Here is a 20,155-nt window from a genome sequence, read left to right as displayed (position 1 = left end):
CAATAGAAAATATATAAAAGCCTGTTATCTCAAAAGTCTGAATCAGAATCAAACATGTCGTGAAATTTGTTGTTTTGTGGTGGCAGTACAGAGCAACACATAAAATACACTAAAAATTGCAATTATATATACATACAGGACTGAAGTAATTTTATGTATTGCACTGTACTGCTGCAAAGGAAAACATTTCATGACATGGGTGAGTGATGATAAACCTGACTCTGATATGTGGACTGAGAGTGGGAAGGGGGCAGGGAGAAGGGAATCATGGTTGGGAAAAGGTGAGGGAAGAGGGTTGGGAACAGGAAGCACAGGAGGGACATTCTGTAATGATCAATAAACCGATTGTTTGGAATAAAATAACCTTGCCTGGTGTCTCAGGGCTGGCTGAGCCTGCACCCACACTACCTAACTGCCCCGGCAGTCCTTCTCTGCCACCGGTCCCATGCCCTTCCCGCAGCGCTTCACCCTTGCCTTTCCCAGCATCTTTTGCTCCCGCCAGGCTTGCAAACCCGCTCTCTGCTCCTCACTGACAAGTTCAGTACTGTGCAAAAGTCTTAGGCACCCTAGCTGCCATAACTTAGGCACCCCATAACTGCCTAAGACTTGGAGTGTGTGTCTTCATGCTCCTGTACCTCCTCTTCATTGTATTAATGAGAAAAGGGCATGTCTTGGGTGGCGGGGGTCCTTAATGAAGGATGCCACCTTAATGAGACATCACTTTGAGGTACTGACTCCCTATAACAGCATGGCTTTACAAACTTATGCAACAGATGGGTATTAGACAGGAAACTACAGTAATGATACATTCAGCAGAGCTGTAACACTAAAATTTCAGATCAAGAGTGAATTTACTGTTGGAGGTCCATAATGCACCTTAGCAGCAGATTTTGGGTGATGTCATATGCATTTAGTGAAAATCAAACTCACATACAAGGAGACATCAATGCAATCTCTTTTCTTGATGTTTTAAAAAGTTGCTTATAAATGGTACTATTTAAAATCCACTGAATAGCTAAAACCAGGATTAGCGTAGATCTCCACACGTCAAAGATGTTAATTCTGATTAGCTGAAGCACGTGATCATTATCTGATTATGCTTGCTTGCTGAAAGTTAGGTCTACAGCATAAATAAATAAATATGTATATATATATATATATTTTAATATTTATATTTATATATATACACACACACACACACACACACACATTTATATCTCTGGAATTTGAACAAAATAATCTGCAATGCAGGAACATACAGATCTTGCAAATCTTTGCGTAATATGATGTATTATAATTATTATTAAAGGATTTTAGTTCCAAACTGTTTCTCTGTTATAAATAATTAGTAATCGCTTCATTGCCTCTTAGTCAATGAACTGAAATGTACTTTGGAAAAATAAGCTTAAATTTAGTTGCATTTAGAAAATGATACGTTATTACAAAACAAACCTACCGGTAATCTCATTTCGAAAAAAGTAACATACAGTGCCTCTCAGATGAAATATTCTTACCGCTGATCCATTGCACTGAAGAATGTCTGTATTGACTCCTGTTCTTCATCAGGTGCAGAATTCATCCCACCTGGTTCTTCACTGTCCTTTCCTGTTCCTTCAGCAGATGCAGAAGGCTGAAGTTCAATATTCGCACCGGAGTCCTCTGCAGCTGCAACTGGTAATTCAGAGTTATCTGTCATCACTGATGAGAAATAAAACAAGAGGAGAATTAAGAAGACTTCCCTTTAAAAAAAAACTTGCTTTTAAAAGCAGATTTAATGTTTATTGGGAAAAAACATAAAAGACATAACTAAATTTGGTATCAAACACTGCTTCCCCCCCCCCAAGTTATCGATAACAAATTTCTGACATCCGACGTGTTTCCAGAAACAGCAGCTTGTCCAACACCAATACGAAGATCATTGCTCTACCATCTTTTAGATGATTACTTTGAACATACTTGCAAAGAGCAGCAGTGGGATTCCTGATGGGACCAAGTTTTGCTTGTGAGTGGGATGTTGGCGTTTCAAGGGGTGGACTTTATAACCTCATGGTAACTAGATAGACTTGTTTAAAAAAAATCCAAACTGCAAGAAACGCTGTTAAAATTTAACTTGGTGCATTTGCTGATAACAAAGACCAGCATTCAGAGTGGAGGCAGAAGCTGTTCAAGGAGTACACTGTATTGCACCATGCTCGGCTTATGAATTTGCATACTGTTTGGTACAAAGAACAGTGCGTCTATTCTTCAGCCTTATTCACTGATAACAAAAGATAATGGAAAGAGAAAACAATTCAAGTGTGTAGCAGAACAGATTACATCAGTATCCCTTTTGTTGGACTGTTCCAACACTTTTAGAAAGCTTACTGAGTTTCAAAGAGTTAAAAATGTTCATTATTTTGTAAAGTGAGTACTAAAATACTTTCTCAAAGAGGTTTAGTCACTGTAACTTAGGCAGTGGATAACATATCCAGGGACAATATGGACAGGGTCCCTATGCAATCAATGTCCTAACTCTTGTTTAATGTTGCAATACCATTGGATCCCTGCAAGAAGTACACTTGTTGGCCACTGTATTAGGTACTTCCTGTACCTAACAAAGTGAACATTGAGGGTATGCTTGTGTCTTCTGCTGCTGTAACCCATCCACTTCCAGGTTCAATGTGTTGTGGGTTCACAGATGGTCTTCTGCACACCACTGTTGTAAGGCATGGTCACCTTCATGTCAGCTTGAACCGGTCTGATCATTCTTCTCTGAACTCTCTCATCAATAAGGTGACTTCACCCACGGAACTGCCACTTATTGAATGTTCTTGTTCTTTTCATCATTCTCTGTAAATTCTAGCTACTGTTTTGTGTGAAAGCCCCAGGAGATCAGCAGAAGATACTCAAATTACCTCATCTGGTACCAACAATCATTCCACGGTCAAAGTCACTTTCTTCCCCATTCTGATACTTGGGGCCGAACAACAACTAAACCTCTTGACCATGTCTGCATGCTTTTATGCATTAAGTTGCTGCCACATGATTGAGTGATTAAATATTTGTATTAACGATTAGGTTAACAGGTGGATAAAGTGGCCAATGAGTCTCTATCTACAGCAGCTTCCCCAGAACAATTAATGTGATTTTTCTTTTCTGAACACATCATGCAACAATTACCCAAGCACTCACTTTACAGGTGAAAATATAGTGCTTCAGAAAAATACGGCAGCATAGTGGTTAACATAACAGCAGCGTAGTGATCAGTGGAATGCCTTACAGCGTCTGTTCAATTCCTGCCACTGTCTGTAAGGAGCTTGTATGTTCTCCCTGTAACTGCATGGGTTTCGTCCAGAGTGCTCCAGTTTCTTCCCACTATCCAAAGATGTGCACATTAGGGTTAGTAAGCTGTGGGCATTCTTTGCCGATGTCAGAGGTGTGGCGACACGAGCGGGCTGCCCCCAGCACATCCTCAGTCTTTGCTGGTCGTTGACGAAAACGACACATTTTGCAGTATATCTCAATGCTTCAATGTACTGGTATCTAATAGAGCTATTCTTTAATACCCAAGACTGCCAATTCATTTTTTTTCCCTTTGAAATGTCTATGGCAATAAAATTTTTAAATGTGTTAGCATGGAAAAAAAACAAAGCTTGTTGGTATATTCACCCACTGGTTAGCCACACCCTCAAGAGAAACTCGAGTATGTGGTTGAAGTAAACACCTCCCATGACATTCTTTAATTATCACATATCATTTCCATGCCAGAATCCAACAAAGGCTTCTCTAAGGGGTATTTGCTCCAATTATCTTACCCTCCACATTTTCAACACTTCCTCTCAAAGTTCCTTGATGCTGGCGGTCATCTTCTGACTGAGACCTTCTCCGAGACTTTGCCTTGTTCTCTTTTATCACTAATCCATTCTGACAGTTTTTCAGTTCATTCCTGTGGTAAACACATTTAAATAGTTACCCAAGCAGCAATAAAGTTGTGACTTTAGGAAAAGGCAGTAAAGTACATGAAGTCAGATAAAGATGAGCTCTATTTTCAAAGCAGACAGTGAGATGTGTTGTCTGTGTCAAATCAGATCAGCACGGATTGAGCTGGGCAGCCCACTAGTGTCGCTGATATCCCCATAACAGGCCCACAGCTCACCAACCCTAACCGCACATGGGAGGCAACCAGAGCATCCCCGAGGAAACCCATGCGGTCACAGGGAGAACGTACAAACTCCTTAAAAACAGCGATGGGATTTGACAGGGCACCACGGTAACATAGTGGTTAGCACAACACTGTTACAGCTCAGGGCAGTAGAGTTCGGAGTTCAATTCTGCTGCTGTCTGTAAGAAGTTTGCACGTCTTTCCCATGAGTGTCTAGATAACATTCGGGTGCTCCAGTTAGAAGACTAATAAGTCAGTGTAAATTGTCCAGTGACTCAGCTAGGGTAAATCGGTGGGTTACTGGACAGCGTGACACGTTGGGCTGGAAGGGCCTGTAACCGTGCTACACCTCTAAATAAATAAATCTCAGAGCTGGCACTTTAATAGAGTTACGCTAACCACGCACTGTCCTCTCTATGCAGCACAGGTATGCACCCACGCAGTAACTGAAATGCTCCCACACACAGTCTTTGTTGCCGCTCAGCTGGTGGAAATAAAAGAGGGAATGTTGCTGCTGTACTACTGTGCTCCCTCTTTGGTTAGGAATAGTCATTAAACACCTAAGTTTCTGAAATTGCCAACATTAACAATATAGAACAGTGCAGCAAGTACCAGCCCTTTAGTCTACGATACTGTGCCGATCCTTTAACCTACTCTAAAATCATTCTAAACCTTCCTATCATCCATGTATTAACTGATTTGAAAAAAAAATAACGTGTTCAGGGATCACTGAAATAGTAATTCATTTTATAGATTTCCTGGACTAACATTGATTAGTAAATTTCAATGTAGTTTTCAGGTTGAAATGGGAAGTCCATCATTGCACCATTGCAGCTGCCTCCAGCAAATCCTCCAACTGTGTTGGTCGTTGATGCAAACATCATACTTCACTGTATGCTTTGATGTACATGTGACAAATGAAGCTAAGCTTTATCTTCAATTATTTGCTTCTGATTTGCATATGGAAAATTTAATTTAACTTTAACCTTTTCTTCCTCCCACCCCCTTCATTTTCATTGGCACCATAATCTATGAATTATTACCTTTCTCTCCAACTGTAGCTAGGTGGACGCTGTTTAATCTATAAAAGAATTATAAAAGAACACAAATTATAAAGTAGCAACACACCCAAATCCTTTAAGAGCAGCAAAAGACAAAGTGATGATTATGAGTTTTGTATTAACTTTTAAGTTTCACATTTTTAATTCATCAACATATTACCAACACATTTTCAGCTTCAACCTAAACTTAAGTATATTTTAAACAGCAAATTTGATATTTCAGTTTCCCACTTTATTCCATATTTGATAGGGATTTATCATTTGCCCAATTACTACACGAGGTAGGGCTGATACATGTTGTCAGTCCAATTTTTATACCACTGTCTTGAGTATAAATTATTTTTCTCCCTCTCTCTTTTAAAATGATAGTGATTCCTATTTTTATTGTGACTTGAGTGAAAAAGAAGCTCTAGTTTAAAATATTGGAAAACTGAGCTCCTTGAACTACTGCAGAACAAGCAGCATTCACTAAATCTCACTGAAAGTAAAGAAACATTTTTTAGACAACTTTGTTAATTAGATTTATACTTCAACTCCTTGCTGGTAACACACTGCATGTATATGATGAGGACACTTGGTTTATCAGTGGGATTAGCCAAGAACGATAAAAATGAAGCACGTCTTCAAAGACTATGGCAGTTAAAATCCAGTTGTCTCCTGATGAAGGGTCTCGGCCTGAAACATCGACAGCGCTTCTCCCTATAGATGCTGCCTGGCCTGCTGTGTTCCACCAGCATTTTGTGTGTGTTGTTTGAATTTCCAGCATCTGCAGATTTCCTCGTGTTTGTCTCATTGAATGCTGTTTTGTGCTCATATTCTCTCTTTTACTAACTGAACTGCGATACATAGAACAGTGCAACACAGGACAGGCCTTTTGGCCCACAACGTTGTGCTAAACCAGCTAAAAAGCAAATCAAAAACACCCAAACACTAATCCACCTTCCTACACCATGTCCATATCTCTCCATCTTCCTTATATCCAGGTGCCTATCCAAATGGCTCTTAAAAGTCTCTAATGTACTTGCCTCTCCCACTATACAAGGCAGTTCAATCCAGGCATCCGTGACTCTCTGAGTAAAAACTTACACCTCACATCCCCACTGAACCTACCCTCTCTCACCTTCAATGCATGCCCTCTGGTAATGGACATTTCAGCCCTGGGAAACAGATACTCTCTGGCCACTCATTTTATGCCTCTCAGAATCTTATAAACCTCTGTCAGATCTCCCCTCAGCCCAACCCAATTTTATCCAGCCTCTCGTTATAGCACATGCCCTCTAAACCAGGCAGCATCCTGGTGAACCTCTTCTGCACCCTCTCCAAAGTCTCAACATCCTTCCTATAGTGGGGTGACCAGACCTGTATGCAATACTCCAGATGTGGCCTAACCAGTTCTATAAGATTACATGGTTTTCTCCTAGGAATAACGAAGCCTATTTGTAGAAGGTCTACCACAGGTCAAGTTAAGCCTATAAACCTAGACTACAAGTTGAACCTGGGAAACAAAATAAATATATTTTTGTCACAACAAAAATTGAACGGTTCTCATATAATGTTTCCAACAGTGCCAACGATGAGCGACAGCAATTCAATTCACACCACCGTCTGTAAGAAGTTTGTACGTTCTCCCCATGACTGCGTGGTTCTCCTCTGGGCTCTCCAGTTGCCTCTCACATTCCAAAGACACACGGGTTAGAATTGGTGAGATATAGACATGTCAATTTGGTGCTGGAAGCACGATGACTCTTATGAGCTGCCAGCAGCACATCTTCGGCCTGTGTTAGACTTTGATGGAAACAATGTATTTCACTGCATATTTCAATGAACATGTAACAAATAGAGCTAATTCTTATCATTTTCACAAACTGGAACTTCTAAAATCATAAACTCATGTAGCCGTATTATCATTCATAGAAACATAGAAAATAGGTGCAGGAGTAGGCCATTTGGCCCTTCGAGCCTGCACCGCCATTCAGTATGATCATGATCCAACTCAGAACCCTGTACCAGCTTTCTCTCCATACCCCCTGATCCCTTTAGCCACAAGGGCCATATCAAACTTCCTCTTAAATATAGCCAATGAACCGGCCTCAACTGTTTACTGTGGCAGAGAATTCCACAGATTCACCACTCTCCGTGTGAAGAAGTTTTTCCTCATCTCGGTCCTAAAAGGCTTCCCCTTTATCCTTAAACTGTGACCCCTCGTTCTAGACTCCTCCAACATCAGAAACAATCTTCCTGCATCTAGCCTGTCCAATCCCTTTAGAATTTTATACGTTTCAATAAGATCCCCCCTCAATCTTCTAAACTCCAGTGAGTATAAGCCCAGTCGATCCAGTCTTTCTTCATATGAAAGTCCTGCCATCCCAGGAATCAATCTGGTGAACCTTCTTTGTATTCCCTCTATGGCAAGAATGTCTTTCCTCAGATTAGGGGACCAAAACTGCACACAATACTCTAGGTGCGGTCTCACCAAGGCCCTGTACAACTGCAGTAGAACCTCCCTGCTCCTGTACTCAAATCCTTTTGCTATGAATGCCAACATACCATTTGCCTTTTTCACCGCCTGCTGTACCTGCATGCCCACCTTCAATGACTGGTGTACAATGACACCCAGGTCTCGTTGCACCTCCCCTTTTCCTAATCAGCCACCCTTCAGATAATAATCTGTTTTCCTGCTCTTGCAACCAAAGTGGATAACCTCACATTTATCCACATTAAATTGCATCTGCCATGAATTTCCCCACTCACCTAACCTATCCTAGTCACCCTGCATCCTCTTAGCATCCTCCTCACAGCTAACACCGCCGCCCAGCTTTGTGTCAACCGCAAACTTGGAGATGCCGCATTTAATTCCCGCGTCTAAATCATTAATATATATTGTAAACAACCGGGGTCTCAGCACTGAGCCTTGCGGTACCCCACTAGTCACTGCCTGCCATTCTGAAAAGGTCCCATTTACTCCCACTCTTTGCTTCCTGTCTGCCAACCAATTCTATATCCACATCAATACCATACCCCCAATACCGTGTGCTTTAAGTTTGCACACTAATCTCCTGTACGGGACCTTGTCAAAAGCCTTTTGAAAATCTAAATATACCACATCCACTGGCTCTCCCCATCCACTCTACTAGTTACATCTTCAAAAAATTCTATAAGATTCGTCAGACATGATTTTCCTTTCACAAATCCATGCTGACCTTGTCCGATGATTTCACCTCTTTCCAAATGTGCTGTTATCACATCTTTGATAACCGACTCTAGCATTTTCTCCACCACCGATGTCAGACTCACTGGTCTATAATTCCCCGGTTTTTCTCTCCCTCCTTTATTAAAAAGTGGGGTTACATTAGCCACCCTCCAATCCTCAGGAATTAATCCAGAATCTAAGGAGTTTTGAAAAATTATCACTAATGCATCCACTATTTCTTGGGCTACTTCCTTAAGCACTCTGGGATGCAGACCATCTGGCCCTGGGGATTTATCTGCCTTTAATCCCTTCAATTTACCTAACACCACTTCCCTACTAACATGTATTTCCCTCAGTTCCTCCATCTCACTAGACCCTCGGTCCCTTACTATTTCCGAAAGATTATTTATGTCCTCCTTAGTGAAGACAGAACCAAAGTAGTTATTCAATTGTTCTGCCATGTCTTTGTTCCCTATGATCAATTCACCTGTTTCTGACTGTAAGGGACCTACATTTGTCTTGACCAATTTTTTTCTTTTCACATATCTATAAAAGCTTTTACAGTCAGTTTTTATGTTCCTCATTGCTCAATACCCAATCTAGAATGGCCTGCTCTCTAGTTGGTTCAGAAAACCATCCCACATACATTCCAAGAAATCCTCTTCCTCAGCACCCTTACCAATTTGGTTCACCCAGTCTAAATGTAGATTGAAGTCACCCATTATAACTACTGTTCCTTTATTGCACGCATTTCTAATTTCCTGTTTAATGCCATCCCCAACCTCACTACTACTGTTAGGTGGCCTGTACACAACTCCCACCAGCGTTTTCTGCCCCTTAGTGTTATGCAGCTCTACCCATATCGATTCCACATCGTCCAGGCTAATGTCCTTCCTTTCTTTTGCGTTAATCTCCTCTCTAACCAGCAATGCTACACCACCTCCTTTTCTTTCCTGTCTATCCCTCCTGAATATTGAATATCCCTGGATGTTGAGCTCCCATCCTTGGTCACCCTGGAGCCATGTCTCTGTGATCCCAACTATATCATATTCATTCATAACTATCTGCACATTCAATTCATCCACCTTGTTACGAATGCTCCTTGCATTGACACACAAAGCCTTCAGGCTTGTTTTTACAACACTCTTAGCCCTTATACAATTATGTTGAAAAGTAGCTCTTTTTGCTTTTTGGCCTGGATTTGCCTGCCTGCCACTTTTACTTTTCACCTTACTACTTTTTGCTTCTATCCTCATTTTACACTCCTCTGTCTCTCTGCACTTGTTCCCATCCCCCTGCCACATTTGTTTAAATCCTCCTGAACAGCAGTAGCAAACGCTCCCCCAGGACATTGGTTCCAGTCCAGCCCAGGTGCAGACCGTCCTGTTTATACCGGTCCCACCTCCCCCAGAACTGGTTCCAATGCCCCAGAAATTTGAATCCCTCCCCCATGCACCATTTTTCAAGCCACGTATTCAACTGAAATATCCTCCTATTTCTACTCGGACTAGCACGTGGCACTGGTAGTAATCCAGAGATTATTACCTTTGTGGTCCTACTTCTTAGTTTATCTCCTAACTCCCTAAATTCACCTTTTAGGACCTCATCCTGTTTTTTTACCTGTATCGTTGGTACCTACGTGCACCACGACCACTGGCTGTTCACTCTCCTATTTCAGAATGTCCTGCAGCCGCTCAGAGACATCCTTGACCCTTTCACCAGGGAGGTAACATACCATCCTGGAGTCTCGTTTGCGGCTGCAGAAACGCCTATCTATTCCCCTTACAATCGAATCCCCTATCACTATAGCTCTCCCACTCCTTTTCCTTCCCTCCTGTGCTGCAGAGCCACCCATGGTGCAATGAACTTGGCTGCTGTTGCCTTCCCCTGATGAGACATCTCCCCCAACAGTATCCAAAACAGTATATCTGTTTAGGAGGGAGATGACCTCGGGGACTCCTGCACTACCTGCCTACTGCTACGCTGTCTAGTGGCCACCCCTTCCCTTTCTGCCTGTGTAGCCTTTACCTGCGGTGTGGCCAACTCACTGAATGTGCTTCGTACCACTGGATGCAATTCCAATAATTATCATTAAAAGCTACTCAATTCTGCTACTTGTTCAGAGGCTTTTCAAAGATCTTTGTTAGAATGGAAACCCAGTAAAATATTAACTTTTTAAAATCTCCTTCTCAGCAGTAGAATCTCTTTAATCGGGGATGCACTGGTTTACACACTCAGTATTTGGGTCATCATCATCATCATGTGCCATGTTTCATGACGTGGGCGACTGTGGTCTTTCCATGACCACGTTCGTTCTTGGCTAATTATTCTACAGAAGTTGTTTGCCATTGCCTTCTTCTGGGCAGGATCATTACAATACAGGTGACTCCAGCCATTATCAATACTCTTCAGAGATTGTTTGCCTGGCGTCAATGATCATGTAACCAGTACTTGTGATAAACACCAGTTGCTCATACGACCATCCACTACCTAATCCCATAGCTTCACATGACCCCGATCGGGGGCTAAGTAGATACTACACCTTGCCCAAGGGTGACCTGCAGGCTAAAGGAGGGAAGGAGCACCTTACACCTCCTTTGGTACAGACCATCTCCACCCCTCCACTCTATTTATGTCTTACAGCTTTATTTATTTAGAGATACAGCAAGCTAACAGGCTACCCAGCCCAACAAGCCCATGCTGCACAATTAACTTTGCCTTCTGAGGGACTGAAAAGAGGATATACGTGTAGTGTATTCAGCATAGATTCTTCTTAAAAAGAATTTAATTAAGATGATAAGACATATCAGCAGAATTATGCTATTTGGCCCATCGGGACTGCTGGGGGATTTCATCATGGCTGATCCATTTCCCTCTCAACCCCATTCTCCTGCCTTCTCCCTGTAATCTGATTAATCAAGAACCTATCAACCTCCACCTTAAGTATACCTAACTTGTCCTCAACAGTCGCCTACGGCAATTCCTCCTCATCTCCATTCTAAATGGACGTCGCTCTATTCTGAGGCTATGCCCTCTGGTCCTAGACTTCCCCACCATGGAAAACATCCTCAATTACATCAAGCTTTCAGACTCCGTAATGCTAGATTTCATGCATGACCACGCGAGATAGCCGCATAAACCAAATGAGACCACAAAGTTTCATGGTGGATCATCGAGTCTCTCAGCTTTTCTGTGTACGAATAGATTACAACTGCATCACAGCTTGCAGGTCTTCCTCCCTGTCAGTATTGGTATTATATCATAAACACAAGGGATCCAGCAGATCTAGAAGTCCAGTGCAACACACACAAAGTACCAGAGGAACTCAGTACGTTAGGCTGTGCCTATGGAGGGGAATAAACAGCCATCGTTTCGGGCTGAGTCACTTCATCAGGACTCACCCCAAAACATCGACTATTTATTGCCCTCCATGGATGCAGCCCGTCTTGCCAAGTTCCTCCAGTATTTTGAATATGCTCCTCAAGATTCCCAGCATCTCTTTTGTTCGTCAATGACAATAATCAATTATTGAGATGTGCCATATGAATCTAACCAAATGAGGCATGTAGCATTTGTTCATTTAACCTAGGTCCACTGTACATGATGAAATCACAACAGCATCAAAGAGAAATTGTTTTCTACAAACGTACTCTGTTTGATTTGATGATAGCCACGTGTGGGGAACCTGGTGGTGTAGGCTGCAATAGTTCAGGCCTGAACGAAGCATTTGCAATTTGCATGCATTCTTCCAACGTCTTCGTGAAGGTATTGCAAGTAGATCTTAGAACTGTCGCCATGTCAATCTACACCAAGAATGCAAGTGAACAGAAATAAAACAAAGTTATAATTTTGTAATAGATGATACAGGTATCCAAGGGGAATTATCCATCAACCATTAGACTCTCACTTCAGTCACCTCATCACTGAACTGTTCCCACAAACTCTGGACTCATTTTCAAAGACTCTTCATCTCATATGCTTGATACTTATTTATTTATTTTGCATTTGCACAGTTTCTTGTCTTTTGCACATTGGTTGTTTGTCTGTCCTGTGAGTATGGTTTTTCACTGATTATATTGCATTTCCTGTATTTGCTGTGAGTGTCCACAAGAACAGGAATCTCAGGGTTGTATAAGGGGATACTTATGTACTTTGATAATAAATTCATTCTCAACTTTTGAACATTATAATGGATTACAAACACCGGCTTATTATGACAGCTGCATCTACCAATGATGATATAAATGTTATGATGGGAATTTATCACTCTCCAGAAAATGAAGTTGCAAGAAAATCACAAAAAATGTCAAGTTCCCTGCTTCCTTAACCAATGACAATCTCTCTTGAAAATTAAAATATTGGAAGTGTCAGGTTAGATGGCCAAGCTTCTAAAACCATTAAACCATGCAGGAAAATTATCTATTTTGAAATTATTTATCTAGTTAGTGTTCTATAACAGGGATTCAAGCCATTCAGCTTGCGCATCCTTCTCACTAGTGGACAGCTATCTATATTAAAACCATCTTTCAGATAAAGATGAACGATTAGCTTTATTTGTCACATGTTCAAAGTTCAAAGTAAATGTCTTATCAAAGTTCATATACTGCATGTCACTATATAGCACTCTGAGATTTACATCGTAATATTGAAACATGCAGTGAAATGCATCTTTTGCATCAATGACCAACACAGTTTGGGGATTTGATGGGGACAGCTCACAAGCATCACTACGCTAACTCATGTCTTTGAAATGTGGGGAGAGGAAATCACAATAGAAATTGGTCTGAACTAACAGGATCGTGCCAAATGTCTTTAGCCTCCTGAGGAAGTAAAGGTGTTTGCTCCTCAACAATATATAGTGTTGTACAGAACCAAGTATGAGCAGCTCTGGGCAATTTTTCTTGGGAAGGAGATACCAAAATCATGCCTAAACTCAAAAATTAAAACCAAGGATTACATACACTAGGTTTGTTATTTCCTGATATTGGGAAGGTTAAGCAGTCGTTTGATCACAGTTTTCAAGCTATCAAGGTGGAAAAGGCAGGTACATAAAAAAAATATTTCTGCTGATTAGTGATCTAGACCCAAGGGGCATAGTTATGAATTAAATTCAGAAGTGGAGGTAAAAATATTCCTGCAGCAAAAATTGGGAGGAAAAAAAGAACAGTCTTCTCTAAATGGTAATTGATAACATTAGTTATTTAATCTATTTCTAAAACTGGAACAATTTTGGATAACTGAAAGCAGGAAGACAGCTGCTATAAAACGACAAGTGTCAGTCCTAAACTCGTTATTTAGCAGAAAGCCAGGCTGCACAGTGCTTTAATCCTCTTACCATTTACACAACCTTGTAATTTGGTCAACAAATTTGGAAACAGCTATCACATGAACAGAATTACACACACAAAATGCTGGTGGAACTCGGCAGGACAGCTGTATCTAGGAAAGGAAGGAAGAGTCAATGTTTCGGGCCAAGACCATTCATCAGGACATAACTCCTAAGAATCAAAAACTGGCAATGATCAAATTATTCAGAGTTAAAGCAAAAATTTAACATGCCTTCATTCCTGAGTTGATAACCTATCGTATCGTTTTTCAATACACTGCACCTACTTTTGAAACTTGCATTACGAAGTTTCCATTAGTCCACAAGATTAGGAATTGTCCTTTTTCTGAAACCAACACTATGATGACATGTTTGTTCATTCTGTGTGGATAGATGAGCTTTTCCAGCAGCTGGTCACATACAGAAGCAAAAACAAAGGTTTCCATGCCTAATTTAAAGGTAAATATACAATTTCTAGCCTCAAATTCACTGTCACACACCAGAATATTAGGGTATGAATGCTCCCTTTCAGAACCAAAATGCAAATTGAACCAGCTGTTAGCTTTTTATTGTTCATTATGTGGACATGCAAACTGTTCTATTCATTCGGCCCTGCCTGTTGACACACACTCATTTTCAAAGGGGTTTGAGTATGAAATGTAACCTATGACTCTGTGCCAGTCAGCTTTAGTCTCTGCCTCTCAGTGGCATGACTACTCATTCAGTCAATGTGTCACATATTTTCAGGCTATTAAAAACTTTACACGTCCTTCTAATGTTAGTTAGTATAGGGTTTCATGCAAGTACAGAAGGAGTGGTGGATACAGCCAAATCCTTCACGAGTAAAGCCCTCCCCATCACTCAGCACATCCACATGGAATGCTGTCGCAGAAAAGAAACTTGCATTATCAAGGACCCCACCATCCAAGCTTTGTAGAGTCTGTTTATCTTTGCAGCTGATGATAAACAAGGGCAGCCTTTCTTCGGAGGCTAGAATGTCATGTGACTTGATTTTTTTTTAATGTAGTTAACAAGGTTTCCCACTATTTTGTTTTCATCCACATCTCATTACCACCATCGGGGAGAAGGTACAGGAGCCTGAAGACACACACTCAACAATTCAGGAGCAGCTTCTTCCCCTCCACCATCAGAGCCAGAGCCCATAAACACTACCTCACTATATTTTAGCGCTCTCTTCTTTGCACTGCATATTTAGTTTTTAAATATATTTCTTATTATATAGTATATATTATTGCTGTGGTGTACTGCTGCCACGAAACAACCAACTGCACGACGTATATCAGTGATAATAAATCTGATTCTGACTGGATTCCATAGATTTAACGGGAATCCTTTTTTTTTGTTTGTCTGGGCTTTTCCTTTGGTGACTTTCTTGGTTTTATAAAAAATCTGGAATTTTCTTCAAGCCTGAATCTAACTTTATTCTCTACCACATAGAGAGCACTAAACAGAAATGGATCAAGCAGCATTGTACATCGAGAGGACAATATCATAAGCAATGAGACTTATTAAGTATATACTGTACCTCTAGGTTAGTTGATGTGGACTGATCAGATTGTCTGTCCTCTTTTAAGCTATTTACTTGCTGAAGAAGAAGATCACAATACAACCTCAGTTCGGATACTTTCTTTTTCAGGCATTCAGTGTTTTCGTTGATTTCTTTAAAAGAACAAAAAATAAAATTAGTTGCTTTCTTCACAATAAGCCACTTTGATTTTTTTTATTTTAGAGAGGGGGCATGGTAATGAGCCCTCCCTGCCTAAGGAGTTGACATCACCCAATTATAGCCAAGAGACCAATTAACCTACCGACCCGTACATCTTTGGATTGTGGAAGGAAACCATAGCACTCGGAGGAAACCCACTCTGCAAACTGTCTTTTCCAGTAGCTCCCTACCGGAAAGTGCAATTGAGCTATTAAAACAAAAACTTAAACTCCATCTTAAAAGTTTCTTCCTTCTGGTAGTCAATCTGATTAACTATTATGGTCAGCCACTGCATCACCTTCTATCTATTACTTCAGTCACTGTTATGCAATGTAAACACTTTAAACTACATTTTATAATATTCTCATTACAAAAACAAGCTGTTCATATACTTTTGCACATTTTATTCCATATCCATCCTTTAACTTATTTTGGTGTGATTCTTTATTTGTTATAATTGTTGAACGTTGTTGTTTTATATAACACACAAAATGCTGGAGGAACTCAGCAGGTGAGACAATATCTATGGAGAGGAATAAACAGTTGACATTTTGGGCCAAGACCCTGTTTGCTTATTCCTTTCCACAGATACTGCCTGACCTGCTGAGTTCCTCCAGCACTTTTGTGTGTTACTCTGCATTTCCAGCATCGGCAGAATCTCTTGTGTTTGTGTTGTTTTTGTTGCATGTCGCACACCAATCAACACACCAAAGCAAATTTCTAATACATGCAAATATATAAGGTGAATATACTTGATCCCTGACCCTCAAAACACATGCGGTCATGGGGAGAATGTACAGACTCCTAACAAACAGCAGTGGGAATTGAACCCATTGTTTTATGCTAACTGCTATGTCCAATGCAATACTGATTGCATTCCTAAAATTTGAATCAAACATAATTTTAAACTGAGTAAATTACCTTGAAGTTGAATGTTTTCAAAATATTTACTGGTTGCAGAGGATGTTGCAAAAAAAGCACAATTTTGGTTCAAAATTCTTCCCTGAAACAAACATTGAAAATCTCAGTGGACTATCAGCAACCTTTATTAATCAGAACGTCATTCAGCCACAGAGTTCAGTTCAATGCTCAGGCACCATCTGCACGTGAGCAATTAGAAGCGGACCTTGAGCACGTGAGGTCATTATCTACTTTCTGGTTTTATCGGAAAGCAGAACAGCACTTCTGAATAGGAACAAATCAAAACCGACTTAGTGATCAGTTCAAACTGAAAGAACATTATTTTCTACCTCCTTGGGGAACTAGATCCTCAAATTCCTCACTTGCAGACCCCAGTCAGTTTGGATTGGCCATATCTCCTCCACGATCTCCATCAGCACAGGTGCACCGTAAGGCTGTGTGCTTAGCCTCCTCCTCTACTCAATTTATATTTATGACTCCGAGGCCAAGCCCAGCTCCGATGCCACATGCAAGTTTGCTGATGACACCACTGTCACAGGCTGAATCAAAGGTGGTGGCCAATTAGCATAAGGGAGACAGACTGAAATCCTGACTAGGTGGTGTCATAACAACCTCTCATTCAATTCTGGCAAGACCAAGGAGCTGATTATTGACCTTAGGAGAAGGAAACCGGAGGTTCATGAGCAAGTCCTCATCAGGGGATCAGAGGTGGAGAGGGTCACCAACTTTAAATTCCTTGGCGTTATTATTTCATAGGACTTGTCCTGGGCCCAGCAAACGAGTGCAATTATGAAGAAAGCAGGGCAGCACCTCAACTTCTTGAGGAGTTTGCAGGGATTCAGCATGACATCCAAAACTTCGACAAACTTCTATAGATATGTCATGGAGAGTATATTGACTGGCTGCATCACGGCCTGGTATGGAAACACCAATGCCCTTCAGCAGCAAGTCCTACAAAAAGTAGTGGATACAGCCCAGTCCATCATGTGTAAAGCCCTCCCACCTCTGAGCACGTCCACATGAAACACTGTCGCAGGAAAGCAGCATCCATCGTCCAGGAGCCCCACCAACCAGAACATGCTCTCCTTGCTGCTGCCATCACAAAGATGGTACAGGAGCCTCAGGGCTCACGCCACCAGGTTCAGGAATAGTTACTACCCCTCAACCATTCCCACAACCAATGAATGGACTCACTTCCAAGGACTCTCCATCCCATGCTCTTGATATCCATTACTTATTTATTAATTATTATTATTCCTTTCCTTTTCAGATTTGAACAGTTTGGTATCTCCTGCATGTTGGTTGAATGCTCTAGTTGGGTGGCCTATCATTGATTCTATCATGGTTATTATTCTACAGATGCACTGAGTATGCCCCATGAAAAAGAATCTCACAGTTAACATATAGTGACTATATAGTACAGAACAGGCCCTTCTGGCCCAATAAGCCGAGCTGCCCAACAACCCACTTTTAACCCTAGCCTAATCACAGGACAACTTACAATGACCAATTAACTTATTAGCTGATATGTCTTTAGACTGTGGGAGGAAACCAGAGCACCTGGAAGAAACCCACACATTTATGGGGAGAACATATAAACTCCTTAGAGATGGCATCAGATTTCACTTCAAACTCCAATGCCCTGAGCTGAAATAGTGTCGCACTAACCACTACACTATAGTAGAGCCCAAGACATTATGCCGAACAGGAGAGTGCATAATCTTAAGGTGACTGGAGGGAAGTATACAGGGAGATGTCAGAGGTAGATTTTATTTTCACAAAGAAAGTGGTAAGTGCATGGAACTTAGGAGGAAAGTATGAGGAGAGGGTGATGGCTCTGGGCTGCACTCGCTGAGTTTAAAAGAATGCGGGGGAATGTCACTGAAACATATCGAGTGTTGAAAAGCATACATACAGTGGATGCGTAGAGGATGTTTCCTATAGTGGGGGTGTCTTGTACCAGAGGGCATAGCCTCAGAAGACAAAGGTGTCTGCTTAGAACAGAGATGAAGAAGAATTTATTTAGCCAAAGGGTGGTGAATCTGTGGCAGAGAGTAGTGAAGACCAGATCATTGGGTATATTTAAAACAGAGATTGATAGTTTAGTAAGATAGATAGATAGATAGATAGATAGATAGATAGATACTTTATTCATCCCCATGGGGAAATTCAACTTTTTTTTTTCCAATGTCCCATACACTTGTTGTAGCAAAACTAATTACATACAATACTTAACTCAGTAAAAAAAAATATGATATGCATCTAAATCACCGTCTCAAAAAGCATTAATAATAGCTTTTAAAAAGTTCTTAAGTCCTGGCATCAAAGTTTACACTGACAGGAGAAGGGGCAAAGGTGGTGCCTTAAAACTAGTCGCTTTAGGCAGATGGGGCCCAGCTAGAAGGAAAATTCTGATCTCAAACCTCCACTGCCTTGTGGCGATATCCACTTGTGAGGAAGGCTTCAGGAGTAAACCGAGAGAGAAACATCTGGAGCTGGAGCCCCTAAGGCAGTCCTACATTGAGCACAACACTGACTGGCAACTGCTGTGATGCTGCTGGTACCAAACTGTATCAGTCTCCGCTATTCCTTTGAGTTCAGATGCATGGAGAGGAAGAGCTTAATATGTGAGCAACAGCTTGCTCTCCATATCGTACTGCCCAAGCTTGCATATCTAGACACAACATCCATCGCCACACCCGACTGACAGAGGCCTCACTAAAGTTTACAGGGAGAAGGCAAGAGAATGGAGTTGAGAGGGATTATAAATCAGCCATGATGGAATGGTGGAGCAGACTCGATGCCAAATGACCTAATTCTGCTCCTATGTCTTATGGTCTTAGGGAATGTACTAAAGACTCGTTTAATGATTTAAGTGGCATATGGTTGAGAGAAAAATGGAGGGAAGGAGTAGATTAATCATGGAATAGGTTAAAAGGTCAGCTCAACATCATGAACCAAAGGCCTGTAGTGTGCCACTCTGTTTGATTTTCTAATAGATAAAACCACACCCTTCCCATTACAGAATTGCTCCCATTTTGATGTACAGGAGGATCGTGGATTCCAAGTCCATAGCCCCCTGGAAGCGGCTCAACGGGTTTATAAGGTGGTATGGAAGACATATAGAAGCAAACACGAGGAAATCTGCAGATGCTAGAAATTTAAACAACACACACAAAATGCGGGTGGAACACAGCAGGCCAGGCAGCATCTATAAGGAGAAGCACTGTCGACGTTTCGGGCCGAGACCCTTTGTCAGGACTAACTGAAAGGAAAGATAGTAAAAGATTATAAGTAGCAACTTACTTTTGAGTCAATTGCCATAAACGTAGCAATTTCTCCCAGAGCACAATTTCAATTGAAAAGTTGATATGTACTACCGTAAAGATTTCTTGCTGATCAGTACAAAGATGGCTGCAGAGTGCTAATAAACAGATGTCACCATTAATCTTGCATGTGGAAACATCAAAATGAATTTGTACTTTTGTTTACATTTTAATCTGAAGTGTGAAGTGCTTCAAGCTCTGTTGGATTTAAAAAAAGCAAAGTACAACAGGTGGTAGTCTGGCATTTTATGCCAATGATCCAAGAGCTCTTAATTGGATTCTTTCTACTTAAAGGCAAACCCGAAGGGTTCCTTAAGGTTGTTATAGCCAGGTAAGGTAGTAGAGATAAGCTCCCACTACCTATTAAATGTTCCCAATGGTGTGCATCTGAAATAGCTTCTGACAACCAAGTGAGCTCCTGGTTTTCACGCGAGGCTCAGCTACTAAGCCTGGCGGAACTGTAT

The 20,155-nt window shown here is 41.2% G+C and overlaps 1 protein-coding gene across 1 annotated transcript in view; it reads right to left on the bottom strand.

The window, feature by feature from the left end:
- The window catches only part of plekha8 (pleckstrin homology domain containing, family A (phosphoinositide binding specific) member 8), a 60,498-nt gene that overhangs the window by 26,818 nt on the left and 13,525 nt on the right, over nt 1-20,155 (bottom strand). Inside the window, exons 4-8 of the mRNA XM_073024498.1 lie at nt 15,265-15,398; nt 12,043-12,195; nt 5,185-5,222; nt 3,795-3,925; nt 1,515-1,698 (exon numbers count right to left, since the gene is read on the bottom strand). Coding sequence (XP_072880599.1) covers nt 1,515-1,698; nt 3,795-3,925; nt 5,185-5,222; nt 12,043-12,195; nt 15,265-15,398 — 640 coding nt within the window. The remainder of the gene's footprint in view (nt 1-1,514; nt 1,699-3,794; nt 3,926-5,184; nt 5,223-12,042; nt 12,196-15,264; nt 15,399-20,155) is intronic.

This window comes from Hemitrygon akajei, chromosome 20 (assembly GCF_048418815.1).
Source record: "Hemitrygon akajei chromosome 20, sHemAka1.3, whole genome shotgun sequence".
NCBI classification, from domain to species: domain Eukaryota; kingdom Metazoa; phylum Chordata; class Chondrichthyes; order Myliobatiformes; family Dasyatidae; genus Hemitrygon; species Hemitrygon akajei.
This window is presented reverse-complemented; position numbering and strand designations above follow the sequence as displayed.